A 24,694-nucleotide genomic window follows, 5' to 3' on the forward strand; every position below is an offset into this window, starting at 1 on the left:
CAACTTCATACAATATTAGATCCATCTTTATACAATATTAGATCCATCTTTATATCATATTAGATCCAACTTCATACAATATTAGATCCATCTTTATACAATATTAGATCCAACTTCATACAATATTAGATCCATCTTTATACAATATTAGATCCATCTTTATACAATATTAGATGCAACTTCATGCAATATTAGATCCATCTTTATACCATATTAGCTCCAACTTCATACAATATTAGATCCAACTTCATACAATATTAGATCCATCTTCATACAATATTACATCCATCTTCATACACCTCCTTATACATCTGCAGGAGTAAGACTAAAAAGAAAAACAAGCAGATGAGATATTATTATGAAAAGCCTAAACCTGTCTGATCCTGCAGTAATAGTCAGCTGCGTTGTCCATCACTATTGCTATTGACCACAAATGAAAGCAAAAAGGTTTTCAGTGTATGAAGCTGTGAATGTGATATCGAGGAAAAACAAAATTCTCATCTTCACACAAGACAACCCTCATTCCATAACATAAAGCCAAACCGTATTTGTACACCAAAGCACCAATTCAATGTTGTGTTGGGTAGAATCGTCGATGATAAAGCGCTAATAAAGTAAATATATGGCGTTGATGATGAAGTAAATAATGATTGTGACTCCTTCTTGGCCTTTGTTGTTTAACAACAGCCTGTATTTAAAAATGTCTGCCTGCTTGCTTGTCCTCATTACACCTATCTCATTGGTCTTGTCTTTTTGGTGTGATGCTTGAACACTGCATGCAGTTACCCTGCTTCCGTGCCGCCATCATTCTGGGGTGTTTATTTATTACATATGCAGTGGAGGGGACTGAGATTTATTGCATACCTCAGCTACACTGAGAAAAAAATGGTGGGGGCGTAGGGGAAGTGGATTGAGAAAAAATTAAAAGTGAGATGATAGTCGAGGTAATGGATGTTAAGGCTGGGTTAGGTTAAGCTGGAGTGTGGTAGGAGGGAATGGAAAAGGTTAACAAGTGTGGGAGGAGTAAGGGAAGGTTTGGAAGATGGTTGGAACTTACTGGATGTGGGTCAAAGTGGTCAAACCTGACCTCATAGTACTTGAAGATGTGACATGGCATTACGGGATCACAAACTAAGTCTTGGCTTGCTTCTGATGTGTATCCACCATTGTCTTGCTGCAGATGAGGGCACACGTTCCAAAATAGTGAAACAACAAGACTTGTGTTCACATTTCACAAATCCACGTGACCATTAATTCACATGGCAGGTTCACAAAACTCGTGTTTTGAATGGTGGTCCATTGTATCCCCGTTAGTGAATATACAAAGGTGTTTTAGACGATATACTGTACTGTGTATGCAACTATGGTGGATCCTTTGGCTGTCCCTTCCCCAGCATACTCCATGCATGCTGCTTCCGTTTCTTCCTTTTACTCCCATTTATACTTTTATAATTTCTCTCTCCACACTCCTCTAACATTATCCATCCTCTTTCTCTATTGCCCCCTCCCCCCATTTCCTCATACATACACAATAAAGAGATGGCCACAACAAATGTTTGCATCACTCCTGTCCTACCACCGTTTCCACTGCTGCCATGTGACGGTCTTTGCAATCATTGCAGGATTCATCAGAGATGTGCAGTCGATACGCAGCAAAATCAAGGGAACGCTTGGTCACCCAGCTCCCTGCCCACCTGTCTTAGTGCACTGCAAAGATGGTGTCAGCCTTACAGGCATCCTCATCCTGTCTGAAATGGCAATTTCCTGTTGGGAGAGGAATATCGTGAGTCTGTTTGTGCACTCTATATTAAAACTCTTGATAAAATTTTGGTAAACTTGACATACACTGCCTCATTTCAGGTGCGAGTTGATACATAAGATTAAAAATTGTCAAGATGTATATTTATTGGCTCGTCTAGGGACACAGAACAAGTACAAGTACAAGCCGTGGAGTGTGAGGCATGCATCATGTCATATACAGTGGGTGTAAAAGGATGAGTCCACTTAAATTCATGCCAAGCTTTCTCAAATCACAATTTCAAACCCAAACTCGTCATAATATTGAAGATATGTATCTATATGTTAACAGGTGAAGCCGCTTCAATAATTGGCTATGTCCGTGCGACAAAAATGAAGAAGAACCTTTATAACTAACCCACCCTTTTAATTTTAAAGGGTAATTCTAAAGGGTAATTATAATGGGTTCTAAAGAGCAATTCGAGAGGGTTTTAAAGGGTAATTTTAACGGGTTCTAAAGGGTAATTCTAAAGGGTTTCGTTCGTTTCTAGGCTTTGCCGTTTCATATTTAAAATGCCAAACTGAACTGCTTCCTTTGGAGACGGGTGGTATTTTTAATTTAATACTAGCCGAAAGCACCCGGCGTTGCCCGGGTTCTTTTTGAATGAATTTACTACTATAATTCAGCTTTTACTCGCGGCCATAGAAGATTGACTATTTATAATTCAGCTCAGCTTTTAATTGCGAAATGGGCCCAGCCCGGCCGAGGCGGCATCGGCCGGCCTCAGCACCTAGCCTTTAACCTTTCCGGGGCCCGTCCTGACATTTTAAGTTCTTTTTGAATGAATTTACTACTATAATTCAGCTTTTACTCGCGGCCGTAGAAGATTGACTACTATAATTCAGCTCAGATTTTAATTGTGAAATGGGCCTAGCCCGGCCGAGGCAGCCTCGACCGGCCTCGCCACCTAGCCTATAACCTTCCCGGGGCCCGTCCCGACATTTTTTGTTTCAGAGGTTTCCTCCTATCTTTCACCGTTCAGGATTAGCGCGTGCAGACAAACAAACAAACAAACAAACAAAAACTTTCTTTTATATATATAGAAGATTACCATCGTTATTATTTATTATTTACTGACACTTTGTCTTAACAGAATAAATGAAGAGTGTATACATTTGATAAAAAGATACAATTTACATGGGCAGTCTGACTATGCTGTAGAGTGCATTACAACACTGTTGGGAAAAGATTGACTCAAACATAATCTGTAAACTAATAAAATCAATCCCAAATGGAGTTGAGGCATTTCTTAAGGCAACAAGAGGTCGCACTGATTATATCTACTATATAAGAGAGATGTCTGTCTGTGTGTCACCATTCTTCTCAGAGATGGCTGAACGGATCTTCGTCAAACTTTCAGAGGTTCATCAGTGAGTGCCTGGGAGTGTTTTAGGTTAAAAAAGAAAATTGGAAAAAAAAAAAGTTTGATTTTTTGGAGTTAAAAAAAAAAATTGCTCGATAGTGCCTAAGCCTTTTAAAATTAATGACAGTTATATTCAAGTACACATTCGCATTTGCCTCCCCCTCCCCTTCCTCCCCTCTCCCCCTCCACTCCATCCCCCTCTCCTCTCTTTCCCCCCCCTCCCCTCTTCCCCCCCTCCCCTCTTTCCTCCTCCCCCCTTCTCCCCCCTTTCCCTCCTCACCCACTCCCCCCTTCCCCCGCTCCCCTCCCCCTCCGCCCCCCTCGCCCTCCGTCCCCCTCCCCCGCCCGGCAACGCCGTGTACTTCTGCTAGTTGATTATACATAGAGATTCCTATTGCAATATGTTATTATACATGGATCATTGAATTCACGGAAATCCATTGAAAGTGCTTTTTGGTTCATATTACAACTAGAACGGCACTCGGAAGAGAGCATACCTCCGCCAGGCTGAACAGTTTATGTTTTGTATCTCACTGATAGGTCAGATCTGGATTCAGACCTGGATCAAAATCGAATCCGCTTATTCTTGTCACCTAACCAACTCATCTACCCAGTTTTGTTACAAGTCGTCTACAACTGTTTGAAACATCAGGCTCTATATAATTTTGGCCCCATCACTTAATGGAAAAGAATCACTGAAGAATTTTTTTTTTTTAACTCGTATCCGGATCCGTGTTCGGATCTTCACCAAAATCGAATAAATTCGTGCTTGTCACACACCCAATTTGTTCACCAAGTTTCGTCCGAATCCGTCCACAACTTTTTGAGATATGGTGCCATATATCGGTTTTTGGCCCTATCTCTCAATGGTGAAAAATCACTTTAAAATTATCAGATCCAGATCCAGATCTTCACCAAAATCGAATTTCCTCCTTGTCAAATACACAACCTATCTACCAAATTTCATCCTAAGTCATCCACAACTTTTTGAGATATCCTGCTCACAAACGAACAAGAAAGACGTTGTGCAGAGCACGATGATGCCAAGGTCGACCCTCTAATCCTGTTCATATTTCGAAGAAAAAAATTTGCTTTTTTCCTATTTTGTTTGTACATGCCTAAAACACTCCCCAACCTACACCCAATATGGAAATGTATATGTAATATGATAATGTTACACACACACTAATGGGGGATGTAATACTACCTTTCATATAGCTGCAAATGCTCAGTCACTATAAAGCGATTTTTTTTTTAATCTCCCAAAAAACGAACTTTTTTTTCCTTTTTTAATTGTAAAAAAAAATTTTTTTTTTACTTGAAACATTCCCGGCACTCGCTGATGAACCTATGAAAGATTGATGCAGATTTGTTCAGCCATCTAAAATAGTGACGCACACAGACAAACGGCTCTGTTATTGTATAGATGTAGTGGATCACACAGTTTCATAAAGAATATTTATATTTTACCTGGCAGTTTGTGCTGTACATGCAAGAGTTATGGTTTTTTTAAACCAACCAGTTTTACTTCCCTTTTTGTGGTTATTATTTTACATTCGAAGCTGTGCCATAGAGCATCCTTTCAGCATGGGTGAATCTTTAAACAGCATACAAAGTGGAAGAAAACACCACCCATATTGATCTCGGGCACCGAGCCAATTGGCTTCCAAGTCTCCGGAAGAATAACGATTCACACAAAGTCCAAAAATTCCTGGTTGGATCAACTTTGAGAGTAATCGGTCCAAACCTGCTCCTAAGATGTCAGACACCAGCTGACTTAATCTCCAGTATGTAATTGGCTCAGATTGGGTTATTTGCACTAACCAACCCTAAGACCTTCTCCTGACTCGATGCAGGAGACCATTAGGCCCGTTAAAGCCTGCGCTACTATTACCCACCTATGGTTCTTTATCTGTGCTGTTGTCGTTAAATGCTGAACACAAAACAAAGAGCATCACGTTCCATTTTTAAAGTCTTCGGTATGACTCTGTATGACCGAACCACTGACCTCCCAGACTCGGAGCAGATGCTCTCACCATTACCCCAGGCTGGTGTCAGTTCGTCAATTTGCATTATCAAATTTCATTTAAATTGTGATTTTAGATATTTAAATGTGCAATCAGATTGGACTCAACATTTTGGATGTATAAAGTAACCTATTGACAAGTCTTACTAATATATTATTCAATTAGTGGTTTATCTCCATTGTTGAACGTTTCATTTGAAGAAGGATGTTTCTCTCCATCTTCATTCTTGAACGTTTTTTTTGCCCACAGAGCACCACCTTGTTAGGGACAGGGTGCTTGTGTGTCTTAATGATACTGAGAGCTATTCCTGTGGTTAACACATGTCTCCTGGTAGGATCACATTATCTGGACAGATCGAGAGGGAGAGGCCAGACAAAATCTAGTTCCTGGTCCTTTAGGTTGGGAATTGGGCAATGGCTTGTTGGCCAATTGAACACCTGTGGGGAAATCCTATAAAAACCTGTTTTATTGCTGGAAAACACCGAGCCAGAGCCCGTTAGCCTTGGACAACAATCTGCCTAGGGGTGAAGCCCCAATAGCCAGACAAATGGATGACCTGCTTTGTTTTTACAGCTTCTGCAGTGGAACCAGTCCAAAATGTATTGGCTTTGTTTTTTTTCCTTTGGAATAGACAGAGAGGGGGGTACTAATGATTGACCTAGTACTTAGTATCCCCATTATTTTAGCTCAGGCTTTGTGAACTGGAGAGGACACTTCAGCCTGGACTCGCGGCCAGGACTTCAACAAGGGAGACAGCACTTGCAAGTCAAAAGCCTCTTTCACTTAGCATAGAAGTGGCGGCACTACAGGTTGGCTAACAGTGGGATCTTTCAGGTTCCACTGATTAGCTGCCACTCACCTTAAACTGGGCAGCCCCGAGCCAGTTAAGTGCTGACACATTATAGTTTTCCTGCTTCAATGACTGTGTGGAGCTTTAAGGGTTAATCCTGACAAGCAGACTATAAACTTTGTACCGAGCAATAAAAATAAACGAGCGATTTGGAAGATAGCATGTTAGAACGTCAGAACCATGTGCCCAGGTTTGACTGATGATCTACAGGCAATCAACAAAGGCCAGAAACCTGGTCATTGACAAAGAACTTGTCAGATTAAACATAAATATTGTCGCACTGTCAGAGACTAGCCTCACTGTCAGAGACTAGCCTTTTTACAATTTAAAAAACACAATGCCTCTATGGGAACAACATTACTCAGTTTGGTTTGGAATAAATGCAGAGGAATCCCGAAAGCATGGGGTTGGGTTTACCAACAAAAACTCATGACTGTACAAAACACATCCTTCCATTGCAATGTATGAAAGACTTGCCTCACCGTGACCCATGTCCATAGAAGGCTTTGTAACAGTGATCAGTGCCTTGGACCTCATGGAGTCGGCAAAATGAATGGGAATGACCAAAGGCTTCTTGAACTGTGAACATCACATGGGCTCTGTATTACGGCCAACTTGTATTTCATAACCACACAATGTAATAAGGTCTCCTGGAGACATCCCAGATGTCGCCATTGGAATCAACTCGACTTAATCGTAATGCAGAGGAGTGATCTCAATTGCTTCCTCCTCGCACGTTCGTATCACAACATCGACTGCGATACAGACCATAAAACAACAACAGGACCATTCATTGGTCTGTATCAGAGTCAAATTCCAACCCAAGAATGAAGAGTCAATTGTCCGTAGCAGAGTCTATGTCAGCATGACCATCAACAATGCCAGGTGTCAGGAAATTGTAGCGATTCTCGGAATAGAGCTTGGTGAGGGAGAGGAATTTTTCTCAAAACTCTGCTGAAACCTGGAACCATTTGCGGACGGCTGTTTATGACTCGGCCATCTTAACTTTCTGCAGAAAATTGACAGCAATTAATGACTGGTTTGACTCACATGCCACAGAGACGAGTCAATTTTAGAAGTTAAGAAAACAGCACTCCACAGATACAAATCTCAACCAACGTGAAAAGTATTGGAGGGCCTTCGCACAGCAAACGGCCAGACATGACTCCAGAGATTTCTGAGACAGGGCATGGGAAACATCAAACCAATGTATGAGGGCATTAAAAAGGCAATTGGACCTACCACCAAGAAGACTCCTCCATTAAAATTCAGGACTAGAGCCCTCATAGCTGACAAGAATCAGCAGCTGCATCGATGGGTGGAACATTACCTGGTGCTGTATTCAAAAGAAAAATCATGTCTCAGAAGAAGCACTATATGCCCTGTGTACACTGGCCACCATGGGAGAGCTGGAGAATAAATCCATCTTGGAAGAGCTCGGCAAAGCCATCAACAGCCTAGCAAGTGGCACGGTGCCAGGGAAAGATGGCACTGCTGCTGAAATCCTTAAGTGTGGAAATGGGACCCCAGCACAACTACTTTACCACCTACCCCTGCAGTGCTGGAAACGGGGTGCTGTCTCTTAAGATATTCATGACAACAACACCATCACCATATACAAGAACAAGGGTGATCATGCTGATTGCAATAACTATCGTGGCATCTGTTATGCACTGTTGGGAAAATATTTGCATGGGTAATTCTCCAGACAATTCAGGCTCTTGCCAACTGAATATATCCAGAAGAGCAATGCAGTTTCCATTCCAACAGGTCCACCAAAGCCATTATATTTTTGCTAAAACAACTCCAGGAAAAAAGTGGAGAGCACCAACAGCCACTGTACATTGCCTTTATCGACTTTACCAAGACATTCAATCTGGTCAGTAGAAGGACTCAAAGTGTCTTTAAAAATAGGCTTCCCTCCAATGCTGCTGACTCTAATGAATTCATTCCATCACAAACTGAAAGGCACAGTTCAGTGAACGGGTCCACATCAGAAGCCTTTGAGATCTGCAGGGAGAGGTGTGTCCTTGTCCCAATGCTTTGGCATCTTCGCCCTGCTCACGAGGTAGGTCTTTGGGAATACAACCGATAGCGTGCACCAGAATACAAGGTCAGAAGGTGGCCTTTTCAACTTGGCCCATCTCCGAGCAAGAAGCAAGGTAGGAGATGTCTTCATCAAAATTTTCCTGCTTGCTGACAATGTGGCATTAGTTTGCCCACACAGAGCATCAGCTTCAATACCTCAGTGATCACTTCTCACAAGCCTGTGATGCATTAGAATAAACCCTCAACCTGAATAAAACTGTGATAGGCCAAGGCATGACAGCTCCTCCGGTCATCTCCATTGGCAATCAAAAGCTAGAGGCCACTGCTAAGTTCTATCTGGGGTCAACAGTGACAGACACCCCGTCACTTGAAGCAGAGCTTAACATTGCCATTGAAAAAGCATCAACCACCATTGGAATGTTAACCAGGAGGGTATGGAGAAATGCTAAGCTCACCATTAACACAAAAGTGCAAGTCTACCTGCCATGTGTTCTTATCATCCTCCTCTATTGCTGCAGTGAGCCTTGGCCCACTTACTCAAACCAAGAGAGACCTCCACTTCCTTCAACCAAGGAAGTGGAGACCACTTTCACCTCCACTTCCTTCGTTGTAATTCCAGACATTTCGTGGAAGGACAAAGTACACAACACAGCGGTACTGAGAAATGCTGGATTCCAAACCATCTGGATTGAAAACCAAGCAGCTGTGGTAACTTGGCCATGTGTGTCACATGGAAGACGGGCAGCTCCACAAAACTCAGCTACATGGAGAGCTGAGGGAATAAAAGCAGCAGGTTGTTGGTCCAAACCTTCGGTTCAAAAATGTGTGCAAGAGGAACCGAAGAGTGTGCTCCATTACCCTTTGAGAATTGGAGCACAAAGCAATGGACAGGGAAGTGTGAAACACTTGGTCCGTAAAGGAACCAAGGAAGATCGTAAAGGAAAGGCGAGAAGAACACAAAAAGAGCCGCAGGCACAGGAAGATGCTGCTAACTTCCAACTCCTCCTTCATTTGCTCGCAGTGTCATCGAGACAACCACTCCAGGGTGGGTCTCTCTATCCACAGTCGTAAGTGCTGCACTCCTATGGCTCCCAACCAGTAGTGGTCTCTCGAGATGGAAGGATGTCTACCTGCCTTCACTCCATGGTTTCCTTACGTTATGTTTGTTGGGAAAATAAAAATGGACCATATCACATATTTTGAACTCTCGAGTGGGCATTATGAAATTGACAAAAAATGTAACTTGAGACTTAATTTTTAACTGCCATGAGTCACTGTCCAACTGCTCATCCATCTTGTGGGGTGAATTAGGAAGTTTGTTTTGACCCATCTTTCAAAAACTAGCTGACCATGTCTGAGATTCAAATGTAGCTCATTTGACCAGGAATTTGGAATTTCTTCAAAGTACGATAACTCGCCAATTTGTCAAGAGAAACAGTGTGATGTGTAACATCCATCAACTAATGATAGCAGACTGTTCAGCTGGCTTAACGTTCATCCAAGGGACTGTTTGCCAAGTTATCCAATACCTTGCCCGCGAGGCAGCATTCCGATAGTTTAAAATCGGGTGAAGAATGAAACCCGGATGAGACAGCTCAAAAGTAAGTGTAGAGATACCTGTGAACCATCGTGTCAGGACATGATGTCATGATTTGTACATACTTTTGAGGATTAATTTATATGTGTGGAACTCCAGGCTATGGGGTTTAAGATTCAAAGCAAAAATATAGACCTATACAAGTTTGTTGAATTGTTTGTGTTACAAATTTAGATGGTTGAAGGAGTGTGTGTGTGTGTGTATATATATACATACATATATATAGTATATATATATATATATATATATATATATATATATATATATATATATATATATATATATATCGATATATATATATATATATATATATATATCGATATATATCGATATATATATATATCGATATATATCGATATATATATATATCGATATATATATATATATATATATATATATATCGATATATATATCGATATATATAGATATACAGTGATCCCTCGTTTATCATGGGGGTTACGTTCCAGAACCCCCCGCGATAGACGAAAATCCGCGAAGTAGCGACCATATTTTTATTTTATTATTTATATATATTTTAAAGCTTTATGACCCTCCCCACACTCTTATTAACCTTTCCCATACTCTTATAAACACTTCCTATACTCTTAAACACTTTTTACACTCTTAAACATACGTAATTTTAACAACATATAAAATTCTAATGGATACTCACCATTGAAGATACTGTAGCGACCCATGGGTTCCCCAAGCAAGACCAGCATCAGAATCTCCTTGCTCCAGCCGGTGACGTCACCGGCGGGGATCCCCGGCACCAGAGTGGCTGGTCACGTGACCACCAAAGCGTGCCGCGCGTGCGGGTATAATCAGCTACACCTGTTGATCACGTGACCACCAAGCACGCCACGCTTGAGAGGCGTGGCTTTCGGTTTCTGGTTGTGCTTTATAATGCAGCCCGATAAACGGGCTTTTCAGTGTTCCCGAGTTGGTTTTGAGAATAAATATCTTCTCGGACGAGTTTGTGTCTTGCCCGTCATTTCGTCCGTATCAAGCAAGAGCCCCGGCTCTTCAATACTACAACTTGCGTGATGAAGATGATGATGAATTAGCTGTGCAGTACTGATGACGATGAAGGTGATGACGATGATGAATGTACTGCACAGCCAGAAAGAGCATTACAGTTACCCATTACGTGGGTAACTAGCGCAAGTGGAAGCTGCCGCATCTGCGTTTTCCATACGCACGACTCTTTGTCTCTTTGTCTACTCTTCTACTGTACACTATGTACAGTATTGTAGCGGTTACCGCTGGATGCACACAAACGCCTTGCACCGGCCAGAACACGGCCAGACGCGCCTCTCCCGGGCATGCCCGGACTCACTGTTCCCGGGCACGCCCGAACCTCCCGGGCACGCCCGGTCTCGTCTTTCCCGGGCATGCCCGCTCTCGCCTTTCCAGGGCTCGCCCAGAGCGTCCGGGCATGCCCGCTATCGCCTTTTCAGGGCTCGCCCAGAGCGTCCGAGCATGCCCGCTATCGCCTTTCCAGGGCTCGCCCAGAGCGTCCGGGCATGCCCGCTATCGCCTTTCCAGTGCTCGTCCAGAGTGCCCGGGCACGCCCAGCCTCGACTTGCCAGGCCGCAGCCAAACACGCCCGGGCAGGTCCAGACTCGCCTTTCCAAGGCTCGCCCTTGACACCCGGGCATGCCCGGTATAGCTTTTGCCGGGCAAACTTCCCGACATAAATGTGTATATATATTGCTGCCCGATAAACGGGCTTGTCAGAATACCTGAGCTGTTTTGTTTTAATAAAGCAACTCGGACGAATTCCGTCTTTGGTCGCGTCACTTCTTTCGACTCGCGTTGGAGCGCAGCTCCCTCACTGGTGACCTACCGACATGGACACGGCAGTGAGTCTTAAACTGCCTACCTTCTGGGAGGCTCACGCGGCTGTTTGGTTCACCCAGGCGGACTCTCAGTTCACCCTGCGAGGCATCACCGCGGATGACACCCGCTTCCACCATGTTGTGGCGGCGCTCGGTTCCGCCACCGCGGCCCGCGCCTTGAGCCTCCTCGAGCACCCGCCGGCTGCTGACAAATACGACGCGCTGAAGACACTCCTCCTGCCCGAGCTCGGCGACACGCGCCCGTCCGAGCGCATGGACTATATGCTCTCGTTGCTCGGTGAGCACTCTCCGGATTTTCTGTTCCGCGAGCTGTTCCTTCGCCAGCTGCCTCACCCGGTACGCCTCGCCCTGGCTGGCACGTTGATCACAGATTCCCGCGCCCTCGCCAGGGAAGTCGATAAGATCTCCTCGGCGGGCCAGCACATCGGCGCGGTTACCTGGAGCCCGCCGCCGTCCGAGGCGACGCCCACGACGCCCGAGCGCCCTGCGCGGTTGGAGGCCGAACTGCCGGTGCAACTGGCGGCCGCCACGCCCGCTTCCGACACGACGGCCGGGGCCTCCACCTGACCGGGCGTGGTGTTATTACCACGCCAGGTTCGGACACAAGGCTCGGACGTGCCGGCCCCCGTGCACTTTCGGCAGGTCGGGAAACGGCCGGGCCGGCGTTCATTCCCAGCCATGAGCGCCGGCCACTCGGGCAACTTGCTGTTTATTCGGGACAAAGCGTCTGGGCGGCGTTTCCTGTGTGACACCGGCGCCCAACTGAGCGTCATACCCGCCTCCGAGCAGGACAGGCGGGACGCCGTTTGCGGCCCCTCTTTGGTCGCTGCTAATGGCTCGGCCATACGCACTTTCGGCCCACGCGTCGTCACCCTCTGCTTCGGCAGCCAGCGTTTTCAATGGACTTTTGTGACCGCCTGCATCCCCATGGCTTTGCTGGGCGCCGACTTCCTCTGCGCGCACGGGCTGCTGGTCGACGTCAAACGTCGTCGCCTTGTCAACGCCGAGACCTTCAGCTCCCTGGCGTGCACGATGAGCAGCTCCGCGCCGACCGAACTGGCGTGCGCCCTCCCGGCAGCGAACGAGTTCGCTCGCCTGCTCGCGGAATTCCCGGCCCTCACGCGGCCGACGTTTTCGGCCATCGCGGTGCGGCACGGGATCGAGCACCACATACCCACTACGGGCCCGCCGGTCTACGCCAGGGCCCGCCGCTTCGACCCGGCCAAGCTCGCCGTGGCGAAGGCCGAGTTCGACGCGTTGGAGCACCTCGGCATCGTGCGGCGCTCCGATAGCGCGTGGGCCTTGCCACTGCACATCGTGCCAAAGCCGGGGGGTGGATGGCGCCCGTGTGGCGACTACCGCCGTCTCAACGACGCTACCACCCCCGACAGGAACCCGATCCAGCATATTCAGGACTTTTCCGCCCGTTTGGCGGGACGGGTCATCTTTTCGAAAATTGACCTGATACGGGGCTACCACCAGGTACCTGTCCGGGCGGCCGACGTCCCGAAGACGGCCGTCATCACGCCGTTCGGCCTGTTCGAATTTTTGCGGATGCCGTTTGGCCTCAAGAACGCGGCCCAGGCGTTCCAGCGCTTGATGGACGGCATGCTGCGCGACCTGCCGTTTCTTTTCGTCTATCTGGACGATATCCTCGTCGCCAGCACATCCCGCGCCGAGCACCTCCTCCACCTCCGAACACTGTTCGGTCGCCTCAGCGAGCACGGCTTAATTGTCAACCCGGTCAAATGCCACTTCGGCGCGACGACCGTTGACTTTTTGGGCCACCGCATCACCAAGACCGGGGCCGTGCCGCTGCCGACCAAGGTCGAGGCCATCACCACGTTCCCGCGTCCCCGTTCCATCAAGGCCCTCCAAGAGTTCCTCGGCATGGTGAATTTTTATCACCGATTCGTGCCCCGCGCTGCTCAGCTCATGCGGCCCCTTTACGAGGCCCTCCGGGGCAAGCCGGCCAATCATGACATTGTTTGGTCCGCGGCCATGGACGCGGCCTTCGCCAGCGCCAAATGGGCCCTCGCCGACGCAACGCTGCTGGCTCACCCGGTGCTCAACGCGCCCATCGCCCTCACTACGGACGCCTCCAACTACGCGGTGGGCGCCGTCCATGAGCAATGGGTGGACGGGGTTTGGCAGCCACTCGCTTTTTTCAGCCGGCAACTCCGGCCGAACGAGTTAAACTACAGCACGTTCGACCGCGAGCTGCTCGGGCTATTCCTGGCCGTTCGCCATTTCCGACACCTCCTGGAGGGCCGCCCGTTCACGGCTTTCGTCGACCACAAGCCGTTGGTCTACGCAATGGCTAAGGTCACGGAGCCGTGGTCGGCCCGCCAGCAGCGCCACCTCTCCGCCGTGTCGGAGTTCACCACGGACATCCGGCACGTCGCCGGCAAAGACAACGCCGTGGCCGACTGTCTTTCTCGGGCCAGCGCGAACGCGGTCCACCTCGGCGTGGACTTCGCGCTCATGGCGGCCGACCAGACCACCGATGCCTCGGTGCAGGCACTCCGTGCGGCGAACACGGGCCTCCGCCTGGCCGACATTCCCTTCGCGGGCACCGTCCTGCTCTGCGACGTCTCCCAGGGACAGCCTCGCCCCATCGTGCCCATTTCCTGGCAGCGCCGCATCTTCGCCTCCATCCACGGCCTTTCTCACCCGGGCCGGAAAGCTTCTCAGAAGATGGTGTCGGCGCGTTTCGTCTGGCACGGCCTTCGACGAAACATCCGCGACTGGGCCAACGCCTGCACGGCCTGCCAGCGGGTCAAGGTCCACCGCCACACCCAGGCCCCGCTGGCACCTTTCGCCATGCCTGAACGGCGTTTCGACCACGTCCACGTGGACCTGGTGGGTCCCCTGCCCCCCTCGCGGGGGTTCACCCACCTGCTCACCATGGTGGACAGGACCACCAGGTGGCCGGAGGCCGTGCCCCTCGCCTCCACCACCACCGCCGACGTGGCGCAGGCGTTCATCGCCACCTGGGTCGCGTGCTTCGGCGCACCAGCGGACATCTCGTCCGACCGCGGCCCACAGTTCACGTCTGAGCTTTGGGGCGCGGTCGCCCGTTCGTTGGGGGTCACGCTGCACCGCACCACGGCCTACCACCCCCAAGCCAACGGGTTGTGCGAGCGGTTTCACCGCTCCATGAAGGCCGCACTCATGGCCAGCCTTCAGGACGATGGTTGGGCCGACCGGCTGCCGTGGGTCCTTTTGGGCCTTCGCACGGCCCCCAAGGAAGACCTCCAGGCGTCCACCGCCGAGCTCGTCTACGGCCAGCCGCTCCGCGTCCCGGGCGAATTCGTGCCCGACGCTACCAGTCCCTGGTCCGCCGCTCGCCAGCGCTCGGACCTCCAGGAGGCCGCCCGACGATTTGCCCCCGTGCCGACGTCCTGCCACGGTGGCCCCCAGTCCTACGTCCCCCCGGCGCTTCGCACAGCGGAGTACGTCTTTGTGCGTCATGACGCGCACCGGGGGCCGCTCCGGCCGCCGTACGACGGGCCCTTCCGGGTCCTGAGACGGGGCGACAAGTCTTTCATCGTCGACTTCGGCAGCCGGCCGGACCGGATTTCTGTGGACCGCCTCAAACCGGCGCACATGGACGTCGACCGACCACCACGGTTGGCCCTTCCTCCGCGGCGAGGCCGCCCCCCGTCCACAGTTCCCCCCGCTCGACCACCCACCACCACGTCGGACCCCTCCCCACGACCCTCCAGGGGTCGCTTCGGCCGGGTCATCCGGACCCCCCTTAAATTGACCCTGCCGGTGCAGGTCGATTCTGGAGGGGCGTGTGTAGCGGTTACCGCTGGATGCACACAATCGCATTGCACCGGCCAGAACACGGCCAGACGCGCCTCTCCCGGGCATGCCCGGACTCACTGTTCCCGGGCACGCCCGAACCTCCCGGGCACGCCCGGTCTCGTCTTTCCCGGGCATGCCCGCTCTCGCCTTTCCAGGGCTCGCCCAGAGCGTCCGGGCATGCCCGCTATCGCCTTTTCAGGGCTCGCCCAGAGCGTCCGGTCATGCCCGCTATCGCCTTTCCAGGGCTCGCCCAGAGCGTCCGGGCATGCCCGCTATCGCCTTTCCAGTGCTCGTCCAGAGTGCCCGGGCACGCCCAGCCTCGACTTGCCAGGCCGCAGCCAAACACGCCCGGGCAGGTCCAGACTCGCCTTTCCAAGGCTCGCCCTTGACACCCGGGCATGCCCGGTATAGCTTTTGCCGGGCAAACTTCCCGACATAAATGTGTATATATATTGCTGCCCGATAAACGGGCTTGTCAGAATACCTGAGCTGTTTTGTTTTAATAAAGCAACTCGGACGAATTCCGTCTTTGGTCGCGTCACTTCTTTCGACTCGCGTTGGAGCGCAGCTCCCTCAGTATTTTATTTCTTGTAATATGTTTTAAATACTGTATTTTTCTTATTTTTTTACGTTTTTTAATTTTTTAGGCTAGAAAATGCTTATTTTACCACAAAAATATTTAAAATAATAGTATATAAAAATACATTTATACCGCAAAATCCCGCGATATAGCGAAAAATCCGCGATATAATTTTACATATACTAGCGAAAAAAACCCGCGATGTACCGAAGCTGCGAAAAGTGAACCGCGATATAGCGAGGGATGACTGTATATCGATATATATAGATATATATCGATATATATAGATATATATAGATATATATAGATATATATATACTATATATATATTATATATATTATATATATATATAGTATTGGAGGTTGAAGGAGTGAGCCCCCTCCTCCCAAACATGATTAATAGTAAATATCATTTTCAACTTACCCTGTGCATTGACAACCTCAGATATGGCCTTTTCGTTGGTGTTAAGAAGCAACTAGAGCAGATAAGGTCTCTATTGTCAATGTCTCTCTCTGATTCTGCCTGAATGTTGGTAATGATGGCATCGACATTACAATTGAAGACGTCCATTAAATAAATCGACAAGCCTGCCATGTTCACATGAGGTAATCCTGCAAGGTTCAAAGTCCACTCGCTGACTGGGATGATCGGGTGGAACGCACTGTGCGCAACTCATCCACAGGCCTTGCACAGGACCACATCGTCGGGAATGTTTGCAGTACAGGCTGCAAGATATCAACTTTTTCGGCGAGTTGATCAGAAACCTCTCCAAATCTTTTGTTGTACAGGGGCACACTGCTTCTATCAGTTCGTTTTCCAAGTATTTTCGGCTTATTTTAGAAGCTTTGCGGGGCATTTTAGGTAACTATCCTTATCTGGCACACACAATATACGTTACGGTTCATTTCATCATACACCAGTGTTCAGATTGGGTACATTAACAGGCCAAATTAACCCCTCCCCCACCTCCATCCCCTCCCCCCCAACACTGAAAAACTCCACCTCCATCTTTTCACTTTTTGGTTTGTTACTCCAGGCAATGATCTTGCTAAGTCAGCAACCTCGTGTGTTCTAGCTATTTTGCACAAGTCTGAATGGAATGCATTCTAAAAGGCAGAAATGACAAAACAAAAACTAGAATGGCACACGTAAAGTGCATGGTCTCACCTGCACGTTCATTCTGAACAAAAATACCATCATTAACTGAACACGCTATTGTTATGGGCCACTGCTATTATAGCTTGTATACCTGTATCATCCATGCCCCTGTTATGTCAGTTTCTTGGCATGGGTTATGAATGTCTTAAATTTAATTATTCACTCACATCGGGTCATAGATCACATATACGAAGGTTCAGATTTTGCGGATAAATATTTAAATTCAGCCATCTGTGGTTGGAATACCACTTCGCCGACGTCATCGTTATTACTGTATATACCCCATGGGGAGTTAATGACGTATGCCAAGTTTCAATTTCTTTTTTTTGCTGAGTTGTTTCAGGGAAAATGATGTCCAAAGTGTTTCCTTTAATCCTAGTTAATGCATGTGACCTATTATATCAGAGTTAGTAATAAAATATTCTCCATGGGGACTCCCTCCTATGTTTAATGTTTTGCATCGATCGGACGAGCGGTTTCAGAGAACCATTCTAAAGGCAAAATATGGACGTGTCCACGTCTTTACACATGGTGTAATGCTCATAGTAGAGCTAACACACACACACACACACACACACACACGTTGCAATGGTCTCGCATCCCCTTAGGGGCCAGACGAACAATAAGGTAGCTTGTGCCAAAAATGCTTTGGCGCTTTGTATTGTCTTAAATACAACTGACGGGATAACCTAGACATGTGCACACTCACCTCTGAGCTATCTCGTCAACGTTCAAATTCTTGGCACAACTCTACTGTAGGATGAGGCATACATGTGTGTGATTTATGGGCAGTTCGAGGACCAGTCTGTCATCACAAATTATTGTTGTTTAAAGATCTCACAATACCTTTAGCGAAGACAGCGAGTTATTGCTGCCACCCTGAACAAATTACAAATTCTTGCCACCTTCGGTCGAGTATCCTGAGTCAAAGTGGTGATCTGTCCAGGAATGGGTCGAGCCGAGACAGGTTTCTCGATTAGTCGTGATATGCTCCGGAACTTTGTAGCGTATGCCTCAAATTGTCATAATTGCCTTAAATATTAGTTTCATATTCTTTCCAAAGCAGCCAATCTCAGAAAATTGCAATAGGGTATATTATACCCTAGGTGGTGTGTTATGATGTCCTTGCATGGTTAAACTCCAAGTCGAGTGTTATCATGTGTTGTGTTCTTCCTCAAGTGAATTTATTACCTCTGCCACCAAAGGTGGATGGAGTTTGTGTTTTCACCCCTGTCTGTCTGTCAACAGGATATCTCAAAAACTTGTATACAGATTCGGACTAAATTTGGTGGGAGGGTGGGTGTGTGACGAGGACAAATCGATTATATTTTGGTGAAGATCCAAATTTTATAAGTTGTTTAATTTAAAGTTTTCAATTTAGTTAATCTATTTATTAATTAATTGGTTTTTAATTTTTGCATTTTGCAAATTAATTGGTTAATAATAAAAAATTAAAATTGGTTGAATTAATTATAAGTTAAGGTAAATTTAAAAATGTGTTAATTTTAATTTAATTTTTAAAAAATGTTTTTTTTACTTTAAAGATATTGTTTTGTTCAGGTCCAGCCTATCAGTGGGATACAAAACATAGACTGTTCAGCATGGCGGAGGTATGCATGCCCTCTACCGAGTGCCCCTTTAGTTTCTTTCTGTAAAAGGCCAAGGGTGTGTTCAGTTTCTGAGATCAAGGGTGTGTTCAGTTTCTGAGATCAAGGGTGTGTTCGGTTTCTGAGATCAAGGGTGTGTTCAGTTTCTGAGATCAAGGGTGTGTTCAGTTTCTGAGATCAAGGGTGTGTTCAGTTTCTGAGATCAAGGGTGTGTTCAGTTTCTGAGATCAAGGGTGTGTTCAGTTTCTGAGATCAAGGGTGTGTTCAGTTTCTGAGATCAAGGGTGTGTTCAGTTTCTGAGATCAAGGGTGTGTTCAGTTACGAAGCAGCAAACTAGCATATTTCAAGTCAGCTGTTCCTTAACGCTTCCGGTGAGCACTCTGCATGCAACTTGCTAACTGAACACACCCTTGATCTCAGAACTGGTTTCTCAACATTCCACTTGACAACTGCAGCCACAAAAAAAAAGTTCTGAATCGGTATGTATTTAAGAGGGATTATAAATTGAAGACTTCTTCTTCTTCCACTGTAACTGGACAACTCATCTTTCTCCGTCATGTAAAATTCAGTGAAACCAAAGCAAGATCAATTGCCATTCTCGATCCAAAATATTACCTACCTACTTGCTGTCGCTCCTCCAGCTTTACCTGCCCAAATTAAGGGTTTCAACCGTAGTATGCCCACCTGAAACACGAACATCAATCCTTTAAAACACCATCTTTATGTCGGTGTCCAATCGGTGATGACCACAACATTCACTTAATTTTATCTTATTCTTGCACTAAAGCCATTTGATCACCTACTTCATTGATTTGTAAAATGAGTTTTACCTGTAGTTTGCTAACGTAACCTGCTTTCTCGATTGCTGGTTTCAGGATGCAGAGGTCGCAGACATCCTCGCCCGGATACGAGAACAACGCAGAGAGATGGTGCAAACGCATGAACAGTATCTGTTCGTCCTAAAGTTACTCATCCTCATCCTTAGTAATTCCAGGCTCATCTGACGTCCAAGTATTTACAGGAGACATTGTTGTTGGAGACTTTTTGGGAAGAGCTGTTGCTTAAAAAGAAAAGACCTACAAGTCGACTTTGTCAGCAACACAAGCACAACTAAATGTGATTTAACTCTGAGCAACAAAGGGAGTCTTAAAAAAAAAAAAGACCACTTGGCCTTTCATTTACAAACTTTTGCTGTTTTCCAATTTAAAGCACATTGCTTATGGAAAATACCTCTAGGTATGCTTTTGGACACCTGTTTCTGGCCACAAATGGCCAAGGTCAGAAGAAGCTTCTTCATCCACCTTTAACCTTCTTTTATTTCCCTTCGGACAAATGCATTTCCGGGTTTGCTTCTGAAATCCCTTCATCATCATCAAACGTCATTCCATCTGCACATTTCCTCCTCCGCTTACCAAACATAACACTGATCAAAGCAAAATAAGTTGTTTTTATCGAATGTCCTTTACTAAACACTATGGTGCACGTTTTTGCAATTTCTCGAGGAAAATACATTTTGTTTTGTTATTAAATTATGTGATTTGTGTATTACTGCAGTTGATAAATCATCAACTTTAAAATGAAACAATGACAACATTTTCAGGATCATGTTTCCACCTATCCAATATCCTAATATGGCTGGTTGCCTTTTTTGTCTCCAAGAGAAGAATGAGGCTCTTCAAGATATGACTTTTGTCAAATGGAATACCTTTTAGAATAAAATAGGAAAAATCTGTCAACTTGCATTGTGTCATAAAATGAAATACAAGAATTCCATTGTGTCAACTAGAACGCCACTCAGTAGAGAGCTTACCTCCACCTGGTTGGTCATAGTCAATGGTGAAGCCTCTGCTCAGTGAAAGACAAATGAAAGCCCGCTTGGAGTTTGCAAAAAAAAGCACCTAAAGGACTCTCAGACTGTGAGAAACAAGATTCTGTGGTCTGATGAAACCAAGATTGAACTGTTTGGCTTCCGTCTGGCCACTCTGCCATAAAGCCCAGATCGGTGGAGTGTTGCAGTGATGGTTGTCCTTCTGGAAGTTTCTCCCATCTCCACACAGGATCTCTGGAGCTCAGCCAGAGTGACCATCGGGTTCTTGGTCACCTCTCTTACCAAGGCCCTTCTCCCCCGATTGCTCAGTTTGGCCAAGCGGCCAGCTCTAGGAAGAGTCCTGGTTGTTCCAAACTTCTTCCATTTACGAATTATGGAGGCCAATGTGCTCATGGGAACCTTCAATGCAGCAGAGATTTTTTTTTTTGTGGGCTTCCCCAGATCTGTGCCTCGACACAATCCTGTATCTGAGCTCTGCAGGCAGTTCCTTCGACCTCATGGCTTGGTTTTTGCTCTGATATGCATTGTCAGCTGTGAGACCTTATAATTTATATAGACAGGTGTGTGCCTTTCCAAATCATGTCCAATCAATTGAATTTACCACAGGTGGACTCCAATCAAGGTGTAGAAACATCTCAAAGATGATCAAGAGAAATGGGAGGCACCTGAGCTAAATTTCAAGTGTCATAGCAAAGGGTATGAATACTTATGTCAATGTGATATTTCAGTTTTTTCTTTTTAATAAATTTGCAAAACTTTCTAAAAACCCGTTTTTTCTTTGTCATTATGGGGTATTGAATGTAGATTGATGAGGGAAAAAATGAATTTAAACGATTTCAGCATAAGGCTGCAACATAACAAAATGTGAAAAAAGTGAAGGGGTCTGAATACTTTCTGAATGCACTCTAGGCTGCTGTGCCCAGTGCTGTGAAATAACAAGACATGAACAATATCTCACAAAGTTGCGGACGGATTCGGACAAAATTTGGCAGAGATGTAGCGTTTGTGAAAAGGACAAAATGATTAGATTTTGGTGAAGATCCGGATTCGGATCCGGCTACTAGAATTTAAGTAATTCTTCACCATTGAGAGATAGGGCCAAAAACGATACATAGTTGTGTGTGTGTTGTCGATTGTAGACGTTGAAGATGTGTGTGTGTGTATAGATAGGATAATATCTCACAAAGTTGTGGACGGATTTGGACGAAACCTGGTGGATAGGTTGGGTGTCTGACAAGGATGATTCAATTTTGGTGAAGATCTGAATATGGATTCGGATATGAGAATTATTTAATTTTTTATGATTCTTCACCATTGGGAGATGAGGCCAAAAACTATACATAGCAGGATATGTTAAGAAATTATGGATGGATTTGGACGAAATTTGTTGGACAGGTTGTGTGTGTGACAAGGAAGAATCGATTCAATTTTGGTGAAGATCCGGATCCGTCTAGAATATTTTCTTAAGTGATTCTTCACCATTGGGAGATAGGGCCAACCTGACGGAGGTACAGTATGTATGCTCTCTAGTGAGTGCCATTATGCAGACTTGGCATTTAATATGGAATATTTTTTTTTTCTTGACTTGGGTTTACTTTCTTAACTCAGTATGTCAATCTGGCGTGTTTCTTTTACACTTTGGTGATTTATTTGTGAAAAGAACCATGTCACTGATTGTCTGTCACAGCAAGAAGTCAACAACAGGATTATATCACAGGTGGCATGGCAAAATGTATGGACAGGTGCATTTGATGATTGGCTTCACAGTCGGATATACAAGGGTTGTTGCGTTCTGTATTAGTGGAAAACAACTGCTGCACGTCTCCAAAAGTTATTACCGCTTCCTCTGGAGATGGTCTGTCAACTCGACAATGCTGTTTCTCATGGAGTGGTGGCTTTACGAAATTACGGCATGAAACAGCGTGCTATTGCTCAGCAGTATGGCATCACTCAAGGTCAGGTGTCAAAGATCCTGAAACGAAATGCTCAGATGGGTGTCCCTACTCCAATACCGAGGCCAGGACGTCCCCGCAGAACCACAAGGAGGGATGATCGCCAGCTGCACCGGTTAGTCCGCAATGGCCGTACCAAGTCAGCTAATCGGCTTAGGGCTGAGTGGCAGCAACTGACAAATGTGCCTGTATCCAGTAGGCTAGTCAACCAACGACTGGTTCAAGCAGGCTATCGTGCCAGGCGTCCCCTGAGAAAGCCACGCCTGACCAGACAACACCGCCAGCACCGATTGCAGTGGGCCAGAGAGCACCGTCAATGGCAGCCAGGACACTGGAATCACGTGATCTTCAGTGACAAGTCTAGATTTCTGGTCTATCGTCAAGATGGCCGCATCCGAGTGTGCAGACAAGTGCATGAAGCCTACAACAAAGATTGTATAGTGCCAAGAGTCCAAGTTGGAGGTGGTGGGGTGACCGCTTGGGATGCTTTTCATGCAGGGGGCAAAACTGACCTGGTTGTTCTGAATGGAAACCTGAACCAGTTCAAGTACAGGGCCATTCTGGAAGAAACATTGCTTCCATTTGCTCGTGTAGCCTTTCGAGGAAACTTTGTCTTCCAAGTTGACAATGCATTGTGCTTGCATGATCCAACACTTTCTTGCTGACCGTGGTGTAGAGCATATGGAGTGGCCTGCCATGTCCCCGGATATGAATCCGATAGAGAACTTGTGGGCAGAATTAACCCGTCAAATCGACCACTTGGACCAGCAGCCGACCTCTGTGCGTGAATTGTAGCAGGCTATTGTCACTGCATGGCAAGCGATTCCTGTCCAAACCTTAGCAAATCTCGTGAACAGCATGCCTCAACGTGTACGTGCTCTCCTGAATGCTCGTGGGGGTTACACGAAGTACTGAACTGTAATTTTACTGTCCGTAATCCCAGTCGTAATTTAACTTTTGTTTTTGTTTAAAAAAAATTTGGCTAATGTGCAAAATAAAGAGATACTTCTGGAAAACGTACAGAAGTTTAACACAGCACTGTCCATGAATTGAGTTCGATATCAGTTTACATCACTTTCAAGGATCAATTTATTTGTTTCGAAATGTCAAATGTGGTTTTTGTTTCTTTTAAAGGTCACATTAACAAAATCTAGAATAATTTCAACATAATTCCAATGAACTTTTGGTTCTAAGACATCTTGAAAAGTAAGTTCACCCCCACAAAAAAAATATTCCATATTAAATGCCAAGTCTGTAGTTCACCAGGTTACGTTCGTTCATCTTGCCTGTTGTTTGTGTCTATTATGATGTCCCTAAAAACTAAGTTTCCTGGTTGGAATGATTTTCAATTTTGTTTGCCTGCCAGGCAGATTGAAGCAATTGCTTTACCGCACTGTGCACATGAGCGCCTCGGACCAGACTCCGTACAATTTGACAAAGTACTGCTAAACTGCAGGTTCGAGTTCCGATTCATATTCTCGTGTTCAAAATATATAATTTAAATTAAATCAACTCGTTTTCAATCTTACTATAATTCACCAAATGTCCGTCCGTCTGTTCGAAAGTACTGCAAAAACGGCTGAACCGATCGCAACGACATTTTGGGTGGGTAATCCTGGGATCTCCTGCAGTAAAATAGGGTATATTGTTTTTCCAATTTCAGTTTTGGCCTCCAGCATTTTCAGGTTTGGACTCCCGCATAACGTTATTTTTCCCGAGTGCCGCACAAACGGCTGCACCGATCGGACTCGGTGACCTCAGACAAAGACCTTTTAGAAGGACATGGGTGCCAACCATGAGAATGCCAACCCCCTCCCACCATCACGGTCGTCTCTCCAACTCACAATCCCATGAGATATGCGGAAAGGACGACCCAAAACCAATTATCTTCTTTTTGATTCGTATATAAACATCATTAAAAGTAAATAATGACCTCGGCCAAACTTCAAACAACGTGGGTTTAATCTCTCCATGAGAGAATTCCACATAGCTATTTGGGCGGTGTATAAGCCAACAGATCGCTGTCTCCATCGACCTTGCCGAGGCCGTAACACCTGTCGGCTCAAAATCCTTTTGACTGTTGACTTGGTAGTTTTTACAATGAAGGAAACATTAACAATGTTGTTAAAAGTTTATTTTGTGATTAATTTGTGATTGGAGTTATATTGTTTGGAATGAAAAAAGAGATATCGAGTTCAAGTGAATGACG

General features: G+C 46.2%; 1 protein-coding gene across 2 annotated transcripts in view; it reads left to right on the forward strand.

Moving 5' to 3' along the window:
* The window catches only part of LOC137436490 (tyrosine-protein phosphatase non-receptor type 14-like), a 67,506-nt gene extending 46,211 nt beyond the window's left edge, over positions 1–21,295 (forward strand). The window contains exons 8-9 of one of the 2 annotated variants that reach the window (XM_068130338.2): positions 1,623–1,783; positions 19,581–21,295. In XM_068130338.2, the coding sequence (XP_067986439.2) occupies positions 1,623–1,783; positions 19,581–19,709 (290 nt within the window). In that variant the 3' untranslated portion in view covers positions 19,710–21,295. The remainder of the gene's footprint in view (positions 1–1,622; positions 1,784–19,580) is intronic. The other variant, XM_068130330.2, reaches the window with a different exon arrangement.
* Positions 21,296–24,694: the final 3,399 nt, after the last annotated feature.

This window comes from Myxine glutinosa, chromosome 1 (genome assembly GCF_964187855.1).
Source record: "Myxine glutinosa chromosome 1, kmMyxGlut1.1, whole genome shotgun sequence".
Classification (NCBI taxonomy): domain Eukaryota; kingdom Metazoa; phylum Chordata; class Myxini; order Myxiniformes; family Myxinidae; genus Myxine; species Myxine glutinosa.